General features: G+C 45.5%; 1 protein-coding gene across 1 annotated transcript in view; it reads left to right on the top strand.

The window, feature by feature from the left end:
• Positions 1–20,351, top strand: part of WDR72 (WD repeat domain 72) — a gene marked incomplete at its 5' end in the record, with an annotated part of 75,472 nt that overhangs the window by 27,671 nt on the left and 27,450 nt on the right. The window contains 4 exons of the mRNA XM_080980330.1: positions 2,864–3,078; positions 12,573–13,384; positions 16,073–16,158; positions 19,533–19,615. Of these exons, the coding sequence (XP_080836456.1) occupies positions 2,864–3,078; positions 12,573–13,384; positions 16,073–16,158; positions 19,533–19,615 (1,196 nt within the window). The remainder of the gene's footprint in view (positions 1–2,863; positions 3,079–12,572; positions 13,385–16,072; positions 16,159–19,532; positions 19,616–20,351) is intronic.

The following is a 20,351-nucleotide window of genomic DNA, read 5'->3' as shown; positions in this document are numbered from 1 at the left end:
ATAGTTCTGCTTGTCCCATGCCTAGAAAGCACAGGTCTTGTCTTGCCACTTTCCCAGGGGAAAACCCACTCTTTAGTGCTAAATCAGAGCAAACATTCCCTGCACACTCACTGCCCTGTTGGAAATGGAAGCCCATGTTTAAGAAGACCAGAAGCTGGCATCCGTTTGTCTCAGGAGACAATGGAAGAGTACACCGTTTGGGGGGGTGAAGTCAAACTGTTGGAAGTTTACAGTTTCTGCTGGGGTGGTAGAGACTCATATGAGAGAGACAAGTTTTGTTGCAGCTGAGGCAGATAGAGACGTCTGGTTGTGCTGCTGTAGATACACCACGGCGTTTCTTCTCTCTGTGCTCCTTCCTCTGGTCACTGCTATGGATATATGACCAGCAGGGCCGTCTTAAGCATATCCGGTGCCATGGTGCAAAGCTCCCTCCGGTCCCCCTCCCCCGGTTTCTCAGAGGTTTCTTAGGGAGGATGGCACTGCCGGCGGGGCTGAAGGAGGCAGGCAGTGGCTGGAGGGCGGCTCCTCCGGCAGGGAAGAGGCGGAGGCTGGATGCGGCACCTCCCAGCTCAGCTGGCCCCTTCATGCTGTGGTGGCCACAGCAGACAGGCTCCAGCTTGGCTTCGGCGCAGCATGGCGGAGGCGGGTGAGGGCAGCGAGCTGATGCCGGGACGCGCCACGTCCAACCTCCACCTCTTCCCTGGCACCCTCCAGAACTTGGTGCCCTGGTGCCCTGCACCACTAGCCTCTATGGGTAAGATGCTCCTGATGACCAGATTGACAGTCTCCAGATCAGCAGAAAACTCAGCCATTTTTTCTCTGTGTTTTTTTATTTTATTTTTATTTTTATTAAGAACAAATTAGAAAACATACATATTTACAACAAAAGAAAATACATATAACCAAGGAGAAAAATTAGAGAATACTTTGTCTCTTTTCATATTTACAGTTATTTATACCTCTATAAAATGCTATTCACAATAAAGGAGTGAAATGAAAGATAAGATATCAGAAAAAAGAAAAAAAGAACAAAGAAAAAATAAAGAAGTAAAAGAAAAGGATCATAGCTGAAAATTTTGGTGTTTTGGTTTTAACTGAAGGCCTTTTGTCTTACTGGTTTATTTTTCTATATCAAAACTTCCTTAAATTAATAGATAAGTCCTTGGTGCCTTCTGAGGAAGTTCACTGCTGTGCTAGGATTTTCATGCAACAATATTTTTGAAAAGGAAAAAAAATCCCAGCTCAGAATGGCTGTAAGAAAGTCTAGCAGAATAGAGGGACCTTCCACATTTTCATTTGTTCCATGATTTCAAGTGATAGGTCTGAGTGTTTTGTTTGTTTTGTCCCGCTGCTTTCCCTGGGAAAACCCACTGTTTGTTGCTGAATCGGAACAACCACCAATCGGGTTTTCTGTGGGTTGACATTTGTTCCGATTCAGCAGTGAATTTCAGGTTTTCCTGGGAAATGTCACAGGACACACACAAAAAATACGGTACCCTCTCAGATCTGTGACTTGAAATCAGGGACAAATGAAAATGTGGATGGTCCCAAAGAGAGGAGGAGGAGGAGGAGGAGGACGACGACGACGACCTCTCTCAATGAAAAGAGGGATAGGATATTACAGAAAGGGAGGGAGGAAAATTGAGGCCTTCAGTGGCTTTGGTCTTCCAGTGAAAACAATTCAAGGGGTCAGCCGGAGAGTCTTGGTCTCATGAAGTCAGAGGCCTGGTCCCTCCTATCTGTGCAAATGTAAGTAGGATGGAGCATAAATGAGCAATGGGAAAGATGCACTTGTGAAGAAAAGAAACAGCAAAAAAAGGACCATCTGCCTCTTGTCATTTGATACCTGGAACACTAGGGGACAGCATTCAAATGCTGAATGGATGCTGACTATTGATTGGAGTCTTCAGGCTAACCTGTAAGTTATGAAGTGTTTCTGCTGAGAGACTGAAGGCGATTTGGGCAGGCAGCTTCCAGGGTAAAAAACAAATGGAAGAATGAAACAAGCCTGATGATGTCCCTCCCTTACACTCTGGTTGCCCTGAGCAGCATTTCAGATGCTGGGGAGCCCCTGGAAGCACATGGAAAACATGGAACCAGGTGCACCAAATGTGAATGGTTCCAACTGCTTTTCATTTTGCATTTCCAAAGAGTTGCAACCCACCCAGGGACCTTATGAAGGGTGGGTAAGAAATCCTGTTGTTGTTGCTCGTTACAATATGATTTGATATAAGGTAGAATCCTATGCTGCTTCTACATTAGAATTAAATTAATCAGCTGCTCACCGGAAAGGGAATAAAATGTGATGATTATATCCATTGATTTCTTACCATTTAAGTGTGCGTCTATAACTATTATTAATTATTCCATTCACAGCAGCTGTGTATGGGGACCAACCATGTGGGTGACTTAAATGGAGTGATTCCTGGCATAAACTGGAGGCAGGAATGGCAATCGTGAGGGGTGGTTCTTCTTAACTTTGTGACTGTAGTTATGCTATAGGCCTTGTATGTTTATATACCTGGCATGGGTTCAGCTTTTGGCAGAGAATCCCTTTGGGAAGTTCTTTAAGCCCCTTACAGAGCTGACAAAATCCTATACCAACTTCCTTCAGAATATTGCGCTCAGTGGGACTTCCCATCTGAGCAGGCAGGTGCAGTATGATTCTGTAGCTGGCTTTTTGCTTGGTACCATTAAACAGCCATCCATGGAGCAGTCTTAATGCTCACCTTGGTGAATGAACTTGTCCAGCTGCAACTTACCTTCTTGGCCCTGATTCTGCCCCGGAGCTCCTGCTCTGCTTAGGTGAAGTCATGCTCCGCTGCCTGTAAATTTCTCAAACCACTATTTCTCCTCTGCCCAGGAAGTCTCGAGCGCCATGAAACTGGGGAAGTTGCTCAGGCAATCCTTGCTTGCTGTGAGGACTCAGTCATGGCAGCGGCAGATTCTCTGTCGGCCGTCTTTGAAGAAGACACACCTAAGCAGGAAAACCTGGATGGCCAATCTTCCAACTCCTATAAAATCGGAACTCTTTCCTACAGCAGCCTCGCTCATCGAGAAAAGTCTTCCCACCATCAGGTGAGTGCACAGAAAGGGGAGACTTCGGATCAAAGAATTGCAGAATTGTAGAGTTGGAAAGGACCTAAAAGGTCCCCTGGTCCAAACCCCTGCCACGGATCTTGAACAGCACTCAGCAAACCTACCTTGATGCCACATGACCCAAAGTTGCTTTCCCATCCCCTTCTCTGGAAGGGATGGTGTTACAAAAGCACCATTCAGGAGAACATTAAAACTTTAAAGCAGGTTTTGCCTGCAAGAGCTGAGGCACGTGCTGATCTTGTAACTGGCCACTTTAGCCCAGGCTCCCGCTGGCTAGAAGGCTGAATCCTTATGGGTTCAGGATGTTGGCTGGGAGTGAACTTGCTCTGTAAATTGATAACAAGTCCATATACTGTATTTTTCCGTGTATTACACAACCCCATGTATAAGACGACCCCTATTTTTGGGAGCCCTCAACAGTTGTTGAGCTTCTTTTGTAAGTTTGCTGAGCTGTTGAGCAGCTTTTCGATGATCTGGCTGACGGAACTGGTGCCATAATACACTGCATACTGGCACTCACCAAATACTCTTCCTAAGCCGGGAAGAGCATTAAGCAGCCTCCTCTCTGACATTTCTCTGCTACCACTGCAGCACCGGCCCTCACTTACTTAGCATATTAACCCGTGTATAAGACGACCCTCAATTTATCACAAAAAAAATCAGAAAAAAGGTTGTCTTATACATGGAAAAATATGGTAAATGCTACTTAAACTATAGAAGCCCCTCCAATTTGTTATTGATCATGCCTCAGAACCACCAACTACAGATGAAACTAGCACATCTAACAAGACATCTTGACCAGTAAATATACGAAATATAACTATATTGTGCTTGATGAAAAGTAAGTCTATGAGTTTTACATATACAACAGTGGCTCAAAAAGCTTTGGCTTTTTGGTGGGGAAGGAGCCTCGATTGTTCCCTATCTTTGCACATGTAGAAGGATCATTTAGTCTTTAGGTATTTAATGGTGACTGCCCATCATCTCCTGTTGATTAGGAGCAGCTATTAGACATGATAATCACCCTCTTTGATATAACACTATTTATATAGACTAAACGATGACTGATGAAGAACAGTAGTAGTAGTAGTAAGATGATAATGCTATTTAAATGTATGTGGCTAATGAGATTTCGAACCAGGTTCGGTGCTTAATTCTGCAAATCGTAAAATGGATCTGCTGGGAGACTGAAAAGGTCTCCACTGAAAACAGAGCTCTAAAATAGCAAGGAATGACCTAGCCACACTCCAGCACTTTAAAGTCTCATTGAATTCCAGAAAAGGGAGAGTTAGCCACGTGCTTAAATGCCTCCCATGGAAAACAATGTTTAAGTGCTTGAGGCAGGCTGTGTGGCACCTTTCTTGTACCTCATGGCTGGCCAGCCTCTAAAGCAGATTCTCCGTATCAACATATTTGTCCTCATGGAAACTGCAGCCACCAGGACCGAGGGCTGCTTGGGTGATTTTTGGTGTGGAACTGGGACGTGTGCCCAGAAGATAAAGTTGGCCCTGTTCCTCCTGGTGGGACAAGTGCTGTCAGTGCAAAACGAAGCATGCGTGTCGTCAAATTCCCTTGATATACAGTACTTAAACAGGTTTTAATTATTTCCAGCATCAAAAGGCCCCCTCATGTGCGGCATTATTGTTTGCCAGAGAAAGCGCCACTCTGAACGGGGGTGAAGGGGTCTCTCCCCAAAATCAGACCCTCAGCATTTGCCTCAGTCACTGACAGGGGGAGAGGCAGCAATTTGTGTGGTGAAGCCTATTTGAATAGGGTATTGTTAGAATACTTATGGTCCACTTGACAAGGGCTCTTGCTGTAAATAGCACAATTTGACTCCAGCTGTTAAAGGGAGGTTTTGACAGTCGCTGAATGGGATTGGGGGGGGGGAGGTGCTTTGCTGCAGAGGAGAGAAAATCAATACTGGCCTCTCGTTCAAAGCAACCTGCTCTTTTTCTTGTTCAGTTCTCCTTCCGGGTTTATATAAGGTGATCTGCCATTTAGAAAGGAAGACCTAGCTACTGTTTAAAAGCAGGGTTGGTTTGTGTATGAATGTGTGCCTGTGCAGACTAAACCAGGCAACAAATGCTGGCAAAGTAGATATTTTTCTATCGGTAGATCTGTGATCCTAAACGAAATTGCACATAAATCCACATGAAAGCAAAGAGATCCACTTGGTTTCAGGCATTACAATTGCATTTCTGCATACAATCAGTTGCCTCTGTACTTCAGTTTTGGAGCTGGAACGACTGTCTAACCTTGCTTGTTTTTCCCCTGGCTGTTATTAAAAGTCCTACAAAATCCACAGCTGGGCAGTAAGACATTTATTAGTACCAAGCAACTTTCCAAAAGCCTGCCACTATTCTGTGATGCTGTCATTGGTCCTAATAAAGACATCACCCAACTGTGGATTTTTGATTTTTTTACTAGGCGATTTTTGCTTCTTAGAACAGATTCCTCTTCTGTGGACCTCTTGGGCTCCCTGACAGTGTGGCTTCCTCTATGGCCTAGTGCTGATCATTGCCATCCAGCCAAGCTGTGACCTGACACGCCTTAGTGACAGAATACCTGGCTAGGGGGAGCAAGAAGGCTTGGGCATGGGGCTTCCATGGCACCAAATGAGGGGTGGTCTTTGGTAAACTTTCATAATATGGCACCCTGTGCGAGGCCAAAAATGGACACACCCAAACTGATCTCTCAATTATGGATGTGCTCAATTATATGGCTCTATGCTCTGTGAGGGGCAACCATCTAAATCATTTTGCAGTGCAAGGGTTTGATTGTGCAGGTACCAGCCCACCTTTAAAGATCATCGCTGCTCCCCACCACCCAAAAAACAGAAGAGAGGAGGAGTTCCAGTGCTGCGCATACCGCAGAGGAAAACATTTCCTTTGCTCAATTCTTTGCTCAATCCAGTTTCCATTTTCTGCTTCTATGTAATGAAAACTGAAAAACACAGAAGCATAACAATAGGGAGAGGACTCTTGGTTTAAGAGATTTTTCTCCTAAACCAAGAGTCCTGATTTTTCTCCTAAACCAAGAGTCCTTCCCCTATTGTTATGGTTCTGTGTTTTTCATTTTTCATTACACAGAAGCAGAAAATGGAAACTGAATTATTATTATTATTATTAATGCTTAATTGTGAGTGAATTTAACATGTAATAAACTACAGCTTGCATGTCAGTGCATTGATATAGTTCTCTAACACCCCGGAGTTAAAATGGCTTCAGAAATAAATGTGTTCAGCATCTAGGCCCACAAATGTAGTGGCACTTCCAAGATTCAAAGCTCCCAATTATGAGCATCTCTTTCTGTTGTCAGGAGCTGCTAGCTTTAAGTGCCTGGCTGGGGAGGAGGTGTGTGAGCCTCACTGAGAGAAGGAAGGAAAGTCTATCCCTGACAGCTTCAGACAATGCAAAGGGGGGAGGCAGCAGATCGATGCTCCCTCCCCCAATCTTGGAAGTCTCTGCTGCTCCTCGCCCCTCCACTGTCCCGCCCCCACCCCCGGTCAATGTAATGACAAGAAAATTGGTGTAGAGGCCAGTCTTGCAGCTAGATCATTTTAGACCCTGGACTTAATGGTCCTCCAGCACACGCACAAACACTAAACAGTCATGTTTGTTACTCTGGTTAGGAAGCTGACTGCTCTTCTCTCTAGCCATGCCAGGGTCTGCAAATGCTCCTACATTCTTGGCACAAGAGAGCAAAAAATAAACAGCCCCCCACCAAAACACACACACTAAAGGTTGGACAACCTGATAAAAAAAAGAGAAATACTTTTGAGCGTGTGCCGTTTCATATTTTATACTCGCTTCAATCTCCAAGACTACAGGAATAAAACAAGGTTTGCTTCTGCAGCCCTGAAGCTATGCACATTTACCTGAAGAAAAAAGGGATAATAAGTATTTTTAAAGTGAAAAGAAAAATATAGAAATGGGCATCTGTAATCGCCTGCTTGCCTGCCTGGCTCTCCCTTCCCCTATAAAATGGTTTTAAAGGTATGAAAGGCTGCTGTGGGAGTAACCACTGTCAACCTCGGTGGGACTGAGACCAGGCCTGCTTGCTGCTGGCCCACCCTGCACAATCTGTCGCTCCCCGAGTGGTCATTTGGTAGTGGGGGGCAGGGTGGAGGCTGGACTTTGGCCCCAGGTCTAGCCTGAGCTCCACCACCTTCAACATAGAGCCTTCAACATTTGCATGAATTCTGCTCCTATTCCTAAATGTGTGCTAAATGAAGCAGAGCTGTTTTGCATTGCAGTGTGTGTGGAGAGCAGCAGCAGTCAATGAGAACATAGAAGCCTCTCAGATACCCTCCTGTCTTAGCTCTGCGCTGATAGGCCTGCCGCTCCCACCTTGGGTGCCAACAGCCAGCAGCTCTGACGTTTTGGGTGCTGGACAGCTCCCACACCCATATGCCACGCTGGGGAGCTGTCCAGCCTCCTGGAGCCTGACAGCAGGACTGGGTAGGTGCCTTCAGAGTTGTCCCCAGGATCAGGTTGCTTGAAGGTTGGCAGGGCGGGCAAGGGGGTACATGGTGTGCATGCCCTATACTCCTGCCCCTGGTCCCCCCCAGTTTCTTGGCCCAAGGTCCCATGTCTGCCCCACTGCTGTGTGAGCCCACTGGGAGACTTTGGCTGTCAGGAGGTTACACAAGGGTCCTCCCCACCCTTCGCAAATGACTGGGAACTTGAAAAACAAAACAGAACTCTTCTCTTCAAGGGCACGGGCATCTTTGAAAAGGAGAAAGCTGTACTGACATTCAAAAAACCTGGTTTTATATGGAATTTTACTGTCACTGAAATTAACTCAAGTTTCATTTGAAGATAACACAGCACAGCTATTTAAAGCCTTCTGAATGCCAAACAAAGGCTCATTTCCATGCTCAGTTATTACTGGGCCTCTGAACACTCTATGCTGGGTCTGGGATAATTTTTTTCCACTTGAAAATGTTTATATATTAATATAAGCAATTTGTAGATTGCCATTTATATTTCTTTTTTTAAGCATCACTGAGCCGCCATAACTTAAAATATCAGGGTGAAGTCCAACAATAAAATATAAAACATATTTTAAAACTACAGAAACCATAAAAGGGAGCACACTGAGGACAGAGCGGTCAAAGCAGCCTTGAAATACGCTTCTAACAAGTAGAACTTTCTGTGGCATATGAATCCGGACCCATTTTTGTGATATCAGTTTAAATCAAACAAACAAAACACACCAAGCCACCAAATGCAATTTCTGCCAGCCTCTGTAATCAAGTACAAGCAGCTCACTAAGCGGTGGCCTTTTCAGTCCAAAATGTTTGCTGATTTCGTGAAGCAATATTTTATACTCATAAACTGGCTGCAAGGTGGGAGTGCAATTCCATTTATCTTGATATTCTTTAGCTTTATAGAGCCTGCCAAAGTGTCCATCTGTTCGGCGGAGATTGCTTCCCCTCGCGAGTGGTCAGGGGGAGTGAGCTGGGAGAGGTCAAAGGAGCTTCTTGACCTCGGGTGTTTCTCGCCGGAGCAATTGGAGTAGAGGGAGCCGGGTGCCATTACGAGGTGCTGCTCAGCAAAGCAGCCCCCACTTTAATTGGTAATGATAGCAGGGAAGACACAGTGAAGCCACAGCCAGGAGAAAACAAAAGGCATCCAATATAGTAATTTATTACCGGTTGCTGGGTTTCAGCCGCTTGGTTGTTTTACCCCTGCCGCGGCCGCGGAGAGCAAAAAGAGGCTCCAGCACTTAATGCAAAATGGAGGCCTTGCTGCCGGCAGGGCAGCGTGGGGCTCGGAAGAAGATTGCCTCAGCTATTAGTTGGATCATGGATTTGTGCTCGTTGGCTCGGCCTTCCGGGCCCTTCTTTCCAGTGCATCAGCTGCAATTTCCGGCTTGCTTCTTTGCCTACAATTTGCCCTGCCAGTCTTCAGGCTGCTGAGCTGGTGTCAGCACTCAAACATGGTGAGATGTTGGGGCCCATGGAGCCAAAAGAGGTGCATCTGTCCACTGTGTTGTCCAAGGATGCCTCCGGCCCCACATTTGCAGGTGCCAGGGGCTGCTGCAGACTCTCTGGGCAGTGGCCTGCGGTGTGCCATGTGCTAAAGCTGCCTCTCCTCTTGAGTGTATGGGTGGGGTGGAGGAGGGCTGCAGGTGGTTGGCACCAGTGGGGGGTAAGTGAGGGTGCTCAGCAGAGAAGGGCCAAGGGAATCACTGGGAGTAGCTCCTCAGGCTGCTGTCCACCAGGCACATCTTAAGGAACCTGCTTTGCATTTTTGCTCATTGCTTCCCAGAGCCAGCAATATAGCCAGTGGTTGGAGGGACTTGTTCCCTTGCCAACCATTTTGTGTGGTTCTTTTAGTCCTACTTTGAATCCTGTCCATGATTCAGCTGCCTAGTTATTCCAGCTCTCTGCTTTTTGTTCCTTAAAGGTAAAGGTAAAGGGACCCCTGACCATTAGGTCCAGTTGTGGCCGACTCTGGGGTTGTGGCACTCATCTCGCTTTATTGGCCGAGGGAGCCGGCGTACAGCTTCCGGGTCATGTGGCCAGCATGACTAAGCCGCTTCTGGTGAACCAGAGCAGCGCACAGAAACGCCGTTTTCCTTCCCGCTGGAGTGGTACCTATTTATCTACTTGCACTTTGATGTGCTCTCGAACTGCTAGGTTGGCAGGGGTTGGGACTGAACAACGGGAGCTCACCCCATCGCGGGGATTCGAACTGCCGACCTTCTGATCGGCAAGTCCTAGGCTCTGTGGTTTAACCCACAGCGCCACCCACGTTTTGTTCCTTAACCACTTGCTAATCCAAAAGAGGACCTTCCCTCTTATTTCATGTCTTTGTAGGAGTCTTTGGTGAGGAAGTTTTATAAAATAGCTTTTTGAAAGTCTAAGTTCACAACTGTATCACCCCTCTCTATATGCTTGTTGACACTCTGAAAGAACTTGAAGAGTTTAGTAAGATAGAACTTATCCTTGCAGAAGCCCCGCTGCTTCCACTTCAGGACTTATTCTTCTATATGCTTTGTAGGTCTTAGTTTAACAACACTATCCACCAGTTTTCCTGGAATAAACTTTAAGCTAACCAGTCTGTAATTTCCCCGATCCTCTCAGTATTCCTTAAAAAAATGTTGCTACAGTGGCTGCTTTCCAGGAAGACTGAAACAGCCCCAAAAATCATTCATTTTTTCAAATAACGCATCCGATGGCAAAAGCATCGCACCAATATTATTTGAGATGTAGAAGAGGCATCTCTAACCCTGGTGCCCTCCAGATGTTCTGGACTACAACTCCCATCATCATCTTCCCTGGCCATTGGCTGTGCCAGCTTCTAAGACCAATAGGAGAATTGTTGGTGTGGAATGTGTGATCATTCACGGTGCATATGAACATCTAATGAATGTTCAGATTTCTTGGGAGAAAATCTTTCAGGCAGATATGAATATTCAAATAGCATCTGGAAGATCTCTCCAAGGCAGGATCTGTGAAAAGTGTACTGGAGAGATGTGTGCTTTGTAGAATGTGCAAGGACTTGGCCTCAGATTTACTCCTGAGTAGAAATGAGTTGGCGGGCCTGTATGTTGCTCACCTTCGGCATTCTGATTCCCCCAAGTTTTTTGGGCGTGACAATCTCTGGAGCCTTTCTGCCCTGTTCTGACTCTAGACAGAGCAGCCTCCTTGCAGCTTCTGACTTTTATTTCCTATCCAAAGTTTCTTAGCAAAAGGCAACAGTTTCTCATTTGCAGACTTAGCAGACCTAGGTGTAAAAGCATCCAGATTTCCTTGTTTTCGACAGGTATGAATAACCATTCCAGTGTCCGTGCCACTGGGAACCAGGCCTTTATTTAGAGAGCACTAGGGGTGTGGTGACCTCTCCCTTTAATGGAGGAGGGAGGATGGTTTTCTTTGCAAAACTACCACATGATTCCATTTCTTGGTTCCCTTGTGGAAGGAGAAAGCTTTGGTTGCTCCTGTTGTCTCTCGATTTAGCACTAATCCTGCCGTAGGATGCCTTGGCATCAGGAAGCTGGAGTGCCTGAAGAATTCAAGTGCTCTGCTTCCTAATGGACGTGTGCATTCTAAGTGGGCAAGACATAGTTCCTAGAAGCAGGTGAATCCCAGCGGCAAAGAGCCTACAGAGATGAAAAGGTCACCTGGTAAAATAGCATTTCCATTGTACTTTCCATAAAATGTTTGTGTGGTGGGTCTGGCTTAGACCAGTTAAGGTTAATAGCCTGTGTTGATGCATTTGAGGATGAGGGGGAAGAGAAGAATGACCTTTCCCTGGAAGCAGGGGATTAGCCTCCTCTCTCTGCCGAGTTTTGCCAGAGACTCTTTCCCCCTTTTTAGTCACTGCGTCTGCAGTGAGCACTAGCAGAAGCAGCGAAGTCTTGGCTCTTGTTGAATTGCACATGGTAGTTCTACATGGAGGAACTGAAGCAGAAGGAGCAAAAATGGTGAAAGAGACTCTCCCCCCCCCATTGCAGTCGACACAGGCACCATTTGCACCCTCCTCCCAAATTGACTTCACCTCTCACAATTAAAATGTGAGAATTGCATTTTTATTTCACTCTGCCTGTTTTTAAAAGGAGCTTCCAAAACTTTTTCCAACACTGTCTTACAAGGCATCGGAAGCTGTAGTAGTCATCAAAGAAAGCAGTTTGCTTCAGGTGAGTGTGAAAGCATTCCACCTCTGAGCATTTCCTAACATACTTTTAAAATTTATACTTTCCCCTTCAACAGGTTTCCAGGGCAGCTTACAAAAAGTTAACATTACAATAGAACACCACCATACAAATCCATTTTGCCACCTGCCCACCTCTGAAATGCCATGCCCTGTTTGGGGTTACTTTGCTCTCAGTGCCATCTTGGAATAAGTAGTAGTAGTAGTAGTAGTAGCAGCAGCAGCAGTAATAATAATAATATTTATACCCCACCCATCTGGCTGACTTTTCCCCAGCCTCTCTGGGCAGCTCACAACAGAATATTAAAAACACAATACAGCATTAAACATTAAAAACTTCCCTAAACAGGGCTGCATTCAGATGTCTTTTAAAAGTAAGATAGTTGCTTATTGCCTTGACATCTGATGGGAGGGCGTTCCACAGGGCGGGCACCACTACTGAGAAGGCCCTCTGCCTGGTTCCCTGTAACCTCACATCTCGCAATGAGGGAACCGCCAGAAGGCCCTCAGAGCTGGACCTCAGTGCCAGAAGGCCCTCAGAGCTGAACGATGGGAGTGAGACAGGGCCTTGCCTGGAGTGCTCTCCCAAGAGAAACCCATCAGACTCCTTCTGTGGGTCACCAGAGATTGAAGATGCTTTTATTTAACAGTCTTGACCTTTGGTTTGCATTCGCTTTTGGTTGTTGGTTGCATTTTGCTTTTAGAAATGGTTTGTTATATTTACCTTTCTGTTGACTATACTATGTGCTGTGGGTAATTTTTAGTGGCTGAGCAAAATGTACATTATTCCTGTTCTTATTATTTCAGCTACCCACTGCCTGCCATACCCAGTGGCCTTTTACCATCCTGCCTGTGAAGACAGAGCGACAGAACATCCATTTTTATGTCCTTCTCTTTGATTTGGAAAAATTGGCCGAACTCCTGCATTCAGCCCAGCTCAAGGGACTGAAGTCATCCAGCTCATTCCACAGCTATGATGCTCTAAAGAGAGCCAAAAGCACAGCTGACAAAAGGATGCTAATGATGAAACGAAACAGAACTTCTGGGTCACTCTTTCCGTTGGATGGGCAAGTCAAAGCTCCAGCTGAAGAGCAAACATTTGGGGAGAGTAATGCAGTTGGCTCTTTGGAACAAAGTGGCGGCATCAAAAGACACAAAAAGCCGAAGAGTTCAAAGAAGGTTCGGAGGCAGCCATCAGGAAAAGTCAATGTGAATGTTGCCATGGATGCAGCGAAGCTCCTCTTGTCATGCCTCTTGCCTTGGGGTGTGGATGGGGAGTTGGATGATCTCTGTGTTCAGTATTTAGATATCTTGAGACTTCTCTATCCAGTCTCACTTGGACTTATGTCAAGGAACAATCATCTCTCTCTGACATTGCCGGGATGGCGCTATGCCAGTTCCCCAGGGGCAGAACAGCAACAGGAGGCAAATCACTTGTTCTCCAGAAAAGTGCTGGATTTGTGTCACAGGTACATTAGTGTGGCCCAAGAGCAAACAGGAAGGGTCAATGGACACACAAAAAGCATCCGTACCACAGAGAGATCCCTGACTCTGAGTTATTTACTGAGAAGGATATATTTAGTTCAAAGGATATTTGGCAGGCCCTTAGAAAAGACCAGGTAAGAACTTCCATTTTCCAGTGTTTCTCTAATCCCAAGCAGGCAAAATGTTAGATGGCACAGATGGATGGGCAGACATTCCTTTGTCTGCCTATCATTTGTCATTCATAGTGTAGCCTAGTGCCATGCCCTGGAAACCCATTAAGAGTGTTTCCAAATTACTCTTAATTAACCCACATTTATATCCTTTGGTGTACCAGTTAGGATTTAGCTCCTTCTCATTTCATCTCCATGAAATGGGAATAATAATTTGCATCATTTATTTGTTTTGCTTGCTCTGTTTATTCCTTGCTTTCTAGAGGGTCTTACAGATGGTTCTCAGTTGGTTGACTCCCAGCTAGGCACTGCTCAGGGGCAGAAATCCTTTGCTTTAGTCACTGAACTTTAGTCACTTTTGCTTTCAGACCATTTTTCTGGGCCATGATTGTGATGGAACTGTGTTTTACAGTGCTTATTCCACATATTGTCACGTCCCATAGGCTGCCACAAAAAGGGGAGCAAATGTCTCAGAATTTACCAAGGGCAGCCCCATATAGCTTAGGCTTCATTTTATGACATCTAGGCTTGAAGACATGAACAAAGATATATTTTGTGAAACAGATTCCAAGCCACTGTTGAAAACTGGGGTCTCCACATAACCTTAATTTATGTGGGAGGCTGAACCTTGTAAATAACGATTGGGCTTATATCCAAGGAACTAATGACATCTCCCATGCCTAGATTTAGTTTCAGGCACTGTCCAAGTTCTCAACTTCACCGAAGCCACCAACCAGATTTATTTATTTTTTTAATGAGGAAAGAAGAGCTGGATACTATTGGTATCATGGCAGCATCTCACACTAAATACTTCTGCAAAGTCCTTGCAGGTAGGGGAGAAGAAAATATGGAAAAGGCTATGAGGAGGAGAAAAGTAGATCATCATCAATCATTCCTTGCTACCAGGAATGGAACCTGAGAGTAGTTTCCATTTGCCATGCTATCAACACTTCCTGCTCAAGAGTGTCACAGACCTTAGAGTTGGGACCTAGTGAGCCTAGGGCTTGCTGATCAGAAGGTTGGCGGTTCGAACCCCCATGACGGAGGTGAGCTCCCATTGCTCGGTCCCGGCTCCTGCCAACCTAGCAGTTCGAAAACACAGCAAAGTTCAAGTAGATAAATAGGTACTACTCTGGTAGGAAGGTAAACGGCGTTTCCATGCGCTGCTCTGGTTCGCCAGAAGTGGCTTAGTCATGCTGGCCATATGACCCGGAAGCTGTATGCTGGCTCCCTTGGCTAGTAAAGCGAGATGAGCGCCACAACCCCAGAGTCGTCCGCAACTGGACCTAACTGTCAGGGGTCCCTTTACCTTTAGAGTCAGTCAATAGGACAGAGCTCATCTGTTACCCATCCCCACCCACCTCAGACATCATTCAGCACCTCTCCCTTATAAGGCATTATAAGCCTGGAAACTAGTAAAGGTCTTGAAATTGAATAGCATACAATATTTGTAGTGCACATTTTGAGAAATTTCAGTCTCCCTACCTTGATAGATATAAATATAGACCAGGAAATGCCTGGTTGGGGCACTCCTGGTTTTCTATTTGCATATAAAAAACTGAACCATGGAAACTGGCATTTCCCAGAATTAATTAAACTGAGGAGTTGAAATTGGCAAGTTGCAGGAATCATCGTCCCAAGACGCAGTAAGAAGGCCCCTTGTTTGATCTACCCTTTTGACACTTCCTCCCACACCATGTTTGGTCTACCCTTTTGAAAGTCCACCATTAGTTGCGTTTTTATTACTCCTGCCCTTTAAACAGGAATATCAAAATGAAGTTGTTTGGTTGGTTTGCTTGTTCATACCCACTCAAGGGCACGTTTATTTTGCTGGCTGCTCCTTCAGCATCTGGGCAGGAGAGAAACAATATGTGCCGTGTTTTTAGCCAAGCCAAATGGAGCATGCTAATTAGACAACTGGTGTGGGCGATCATTGTCCTTCAAGAAACCTACATGGCTCTTGGGTCTGGCCTTCTAAGGACAACTAACTTGAAAGTTGGGGGGAGGAGAAAAATTGTACTGCTGGTTCTGCCAACAGTCAAGGCAAGAAGAAAAGTGGCTGTGAGGGAGGAGCCTGTGGCAGGCAGGCAGGAAGTCTAGATGGCAACTGTGCAGCTGCCAGTCATTTCAAAGGGCTGCTTTATGCCAAGGGCCTCCCATGACTGGCAGCTTATATTGATGAGGAGCACAGTCCTTTCCCAGGCCTGCTTCCTTGGATGCTGGGAACTGAGCCTGATAAGTCAACACATGCAAGAGGCTGGGGGTTTGCTTTGCTGTGGACTGTGGGCAAGAGAAGGGCCAGGCAGATGATTTTTCACACGGGATCCTTGTTGCTTTAAGCAAGTGAGCCTGCTTTCTGTGCCAGCCACTGAGGACAAATGGCTCTTGGGAAGTCTTAGCAGGCTGCCCAGCTTCACACTCTTTGATCATCTGAAAGATAGCTGTACACTACGGGAGGGTCCTCCTCCAGTTATATATGTATATTGGGTTAGAGCCAATGTTAGTCCTACTCAGAGTAGACCCATTGAAAATAATGGGCATTACTTACTTAGGTCCATAAAGGTCAGTAAGTTTACTATAGCCCAGGATTGCTTAGTGGTATCTCTGCTTGCCTGCACTGATCTCTTTGACTCTTATAACATTTCCCCTCAGTCGCCAGAAACTGGAGTCTGCACGCAACAAATGGAGACCCACACCATCTCTTGGGACCACAAGCTCTTATGAAGAGTCCACTAAACGTGAGTATCAGGAGACAGTGCAGAATTATGGCAGACACAACCCATGTTTGTTTTCTAGACATGACAGCATTGAAAACACATTTCAAGGTGCTGAAACATTAATGTCATCCTGTGCGTTGTGAGAAGGGAGCCTGAGTTTCCATATGTTCCTCTAGTACCTTCTGAACTTTGAACTTCTCACAACACTCAAGATGCCCCAGGTATCCTTACTTTCATTTAAAACACTGGTCCATCATGATCTCAACTATTTTCAACTGGTAGGGCAGCTAAGCCATGTGGCCTGAAGCACTGGTGTGATGCACAGCAGTTGTTTCTCAGCCTCTGGCTTGTGAACTTGAAAGATGTTGGGCCAATAAATCATTTCAGTGCTGCTACAAGTGGGCTTTCCTCTTGTTTTGTGAGGTATGACTGCTAAGAGATGCCATTTGGGGTTTTTACTTATGGGTGGTGACACCACCCTCCATATGAACATTTCAAACTTCCATTATCGTAAAAGAGAAAGAGAGAGACCTAAGTTAGTGTTCCTTCCAGCAAAACTGTTGTATGAGTAAGACCCCCCCCAAGCAAAGCTTCAGCATTGTTGATAACAAATTCTTAGCCTAGTAACTATCCGAGGCTTCATAGTTTTCATTATGACTTGATTTTAGCTAGAACTGGACTGTTCAGGGAAGTTTTTAATATGTAACACTGTACTGTTTTTAACACTTGATTGGGAGCTGCCCAGAGTGGCTGGGGAAACTCAGCCAGATGGGCGGGGTATACGGTAAATAATAAATTATTATTATTATTATTATTATTTCATGCTTTAATGCATGGGTAGGTGAACTAACACAGGTGGCGCTGTGGGTTAAACCATAGAGCCTAGGGCTTGCCGATCGGTAGGTCGGCAGTTTGAATCCCTGGAGAAGGGGTGAGCTCCCGTTGCTTGGTCCCTGCTCCTGCCAACCTAGCAGTTCGAAAGCACATCAAAGTGCAAGTAGATAAGTAGGTACCACTCCGGCAGGAAGGTAAACGGCATTTCCGTGCTCTGCTCTGGTTTGCCAGAAGCGGCTTAGTCATGCTGGCCACATGACCTGGAAGCTGCACGCCGGTTCCCTTGGCCAGTAAAGCAAGTGCTGCAATCCCAGAGTCGTCTGCGACTGGACCTATTGGTCAGGGGTCCCTTTATCCTTTACTAGGCAAACTAATGCCCAATCACCTTCTAAATCTGGCCCGCGGATGGTCCGGGAATCAGCGTGTTTTTACATGAGTAGAATGTGCCCTTTTATTTAAAATGCATCTTTGGGTTATTTGTGGGGCCTGCCTGGTGTTTTTACATGAGTAGAATGTGTGCTTTTATTTAAAATGCATCTCTGGTTATTTGTGGGGCATAGGAATTCGTTCATTATTTTTTTCAAAATATAGTCCGGTCCCCCACAAGGTCTGAGGGACAGTGGACTGGCCCCCTGCTGAAAAAGTTTGCTGACCCCTGCTTTAATGTCATGATCATATAAACCTATGAATAACCTGTTGCAGGCAGAAAAACATACAGCTGATGTAAGAAGAAGCTGGCTAGTTTCACTTCTCCCAATTCCTGGCAGCTGCATGGGCCACAAGATTCCCCCCCCCCCATAAGCAACAGCTTTTCTCACCCCAGAAGCAGCATGCAATAAACTCATAAAATCTGATCATGTCTTTGTCTTCATAACTTTTAACAATGAGTCTTGTAGCACCTAATATATTTATTGTAGCATCAACTTGGTCAGATATGTTTGATTTTTCAGTATACCCGTAGACCTTTGGCTCAGAGCTAAATGAAACAACCTCCCCCTTTTTGAGAGTTTGCCCAATGTGACCTGCAAAAAGTCAATATTCATTTGTTGTTATAAACAGCGGAAGAAATTTCAGGAGTGGACAGGCAGGTGCCAGATTCCTCAAGGAAATGCATAAGGCCTACATCACATCCTAAATTATAGTCTGATGGGGAATCCTTTAAATAACCAGTCCCCTTCCTCCAAAAGGATGCTGAATATGAAAGTTGGAAGCTGGTTGTCTGAAAGGGCCCAGGGAACAAAGCTGCTCAGTTTTTACCCAAAGTAAGCTCCATTGAATACAGTGGGACTTCCTTCTGAGCAGACAGTGTAAGGCTTCATTTACAATAAAGGAATCAACATTCCAGGTGTTTCCTAGTAAATGGCTGCCTACAGTAGCATTGCAATTAGAGAATTTAAAGTGGATTGGTGGCCTTTTTCTTCAAAACTAAAGGAAGGGCTTCACCATTTCCTTCATTTGGTGCAGGGATTTTATTTTCCCTATAAACAAGACTCCAATTTTGCACCTACACACACACACACACACACACACACACACACACACCACTTTTAATTGTTCTCTGAGAATATAGATGGAAAATAAGATATGGCCACGCATGAATGAATAATAAATATAATGGAACCATGGAGAGGGTAGAGGGAAGTCAAGGGATTGGAGAAATCCCACACTGCGATATTGTATTGATGTTTATTTTATATTGTTTGTTATGAATAAAACCAATAAAAAATAAATAAAAATAAAAATTGTTCTCCGAGACATAGAGGGAAGGAAAAAAGAAAACCAGGACATTCCAGGATCAAATCAGAAACTGGGATGGCTTCTTGTAATTCCAGGACTATCCCTGGGAAATTGGGACACTTGGAGCGTATGTGAGGATTGAACATGGAGCCTTCTGCCTGCGTGGGGCCTCTGCCCCGTCATTAAGTCACAGCCCCGCTTTGCTTCTCCCCACACCAACTTCTCCCATTTTCTATATCAGCTCCATTAGCAGTTCCAGCATCCTCAAGATATTCCTTACTGCTCTTTTTCCGTTTAGCTTTATATAGCTCATATGTGGGTGATTTATGGGTAATTTAGTTATATCCTTAATTCTTTACTGATAAGAAAAATAGCCATTGGTAACCAAGACTAAAAATAAGGTATTGGTTTTTTTAAAGCTGGGAGAAATAGATACTCTCCTACGCTGATGTTATGTAAGTAAACTGGAGACCGTAGGGCATATTGCATTACACCCCAGGATGGATTTTCTTCAGGGGAGGGACCTTGGAAATCAAAACTGAGGAATCCGGAACTTCAGTTACATGTGATTTGATATGTGTATTGTCAAGTGGATTAAATTTAAGTGGGCTGTATATTGCAAACAGAAAGTTCAGAGGTAGTCAACAATACCAGGATTGTTAACTTGTGTACAAGCTTCCTGTTTAGTTGCAAATGCTTCTTTTCTTAAACTGCCATCATCTTTTACAAGGCCTTCAAGACAAGTTGTTCTGTTTTAAAGGCCTGGTGCATTGTTATACTTCAACTGGATGCAGCCTGACTAAGAGTGTTTCCTCTATTTTCAGACATATTGGGGTTTCCTGTCCATGAACCAGAGAACAGTTCACTTGTCAAACTTATTTCTTCTTGGAGAGACCAATCCATAGAGGTAGGAAGTGGGTGCTCTTCTGCCATTGAGAACCATTGAGAACTATTGTGTAGGCTTCCTTGAAGCAACACAGTGCAAAGAGACCTTGGATAGGTGGTGGCAATCCACTGCAGACTGCTGGCATGGGGAACAATATATGGTAGCTGAGACACTTGGTGCGACAGAGAAGCCCACAGTCTGTTATCTGTTGGTGATGCACTTGGTGCCGAAATCCAGCCAGGATCACCTTCCTTGTCAGCATAGTGTGTCCTGCAGGGGCACCTTGGCATCTAACCAAGGTCAGCTCATGTGCACAAGGGAATCCAGACCAAAGCAGCTTTTGCAGATCTGGGGGAATCAGGAAGGCCCCACAGCCTCCAGGTCTCTGCCTTGATTCAGGACCAGTCAGTGGCGTAGCGTGGGGGGGTGCAGGGGGGGGGCGGCCGCACCGGGCGCAACGGGGGGGCGCTCGCACTCGCAGCTCTCTGCCCCTACCTGGCAGAGTAGCCTACCACGGGTTAGGGGGCGCAAATTACTTGCCTTGCCCCGGGTGCTGACAACCCATGCTATGCCACTGGGACCAGTTCACCAACACAGACACAGCCTGCTGAAACCATGAGCAGAAACTCCATGTGACATATTTGTTGCTGACCTGTCGGATTTCCAGTGATTGCCCTACACATGTGTAAGACGATCGTGTCAGGGAATAGGCTGGCCCTGAACCTTTCGCATATTGTGCTAGTTCTGCATGTATAGA

Source organism: Podarcis pityusensis, assembly GCF_964106645.2.
Source record: "Podarcis pityusensis genome assembly, chromosome: 14".
Lineage (NCBI taxonomy): Eukaryota > Metazoa > Chordata > Lepidosauria > Squamata > Lacertidae > Podarcis > Podarcis pityusensis.
The sequence above is the reverse complement of the archived record's forward strand: the minus strand, read 5'-3'. Positions and strand labels throughout refer to the sequence as shown.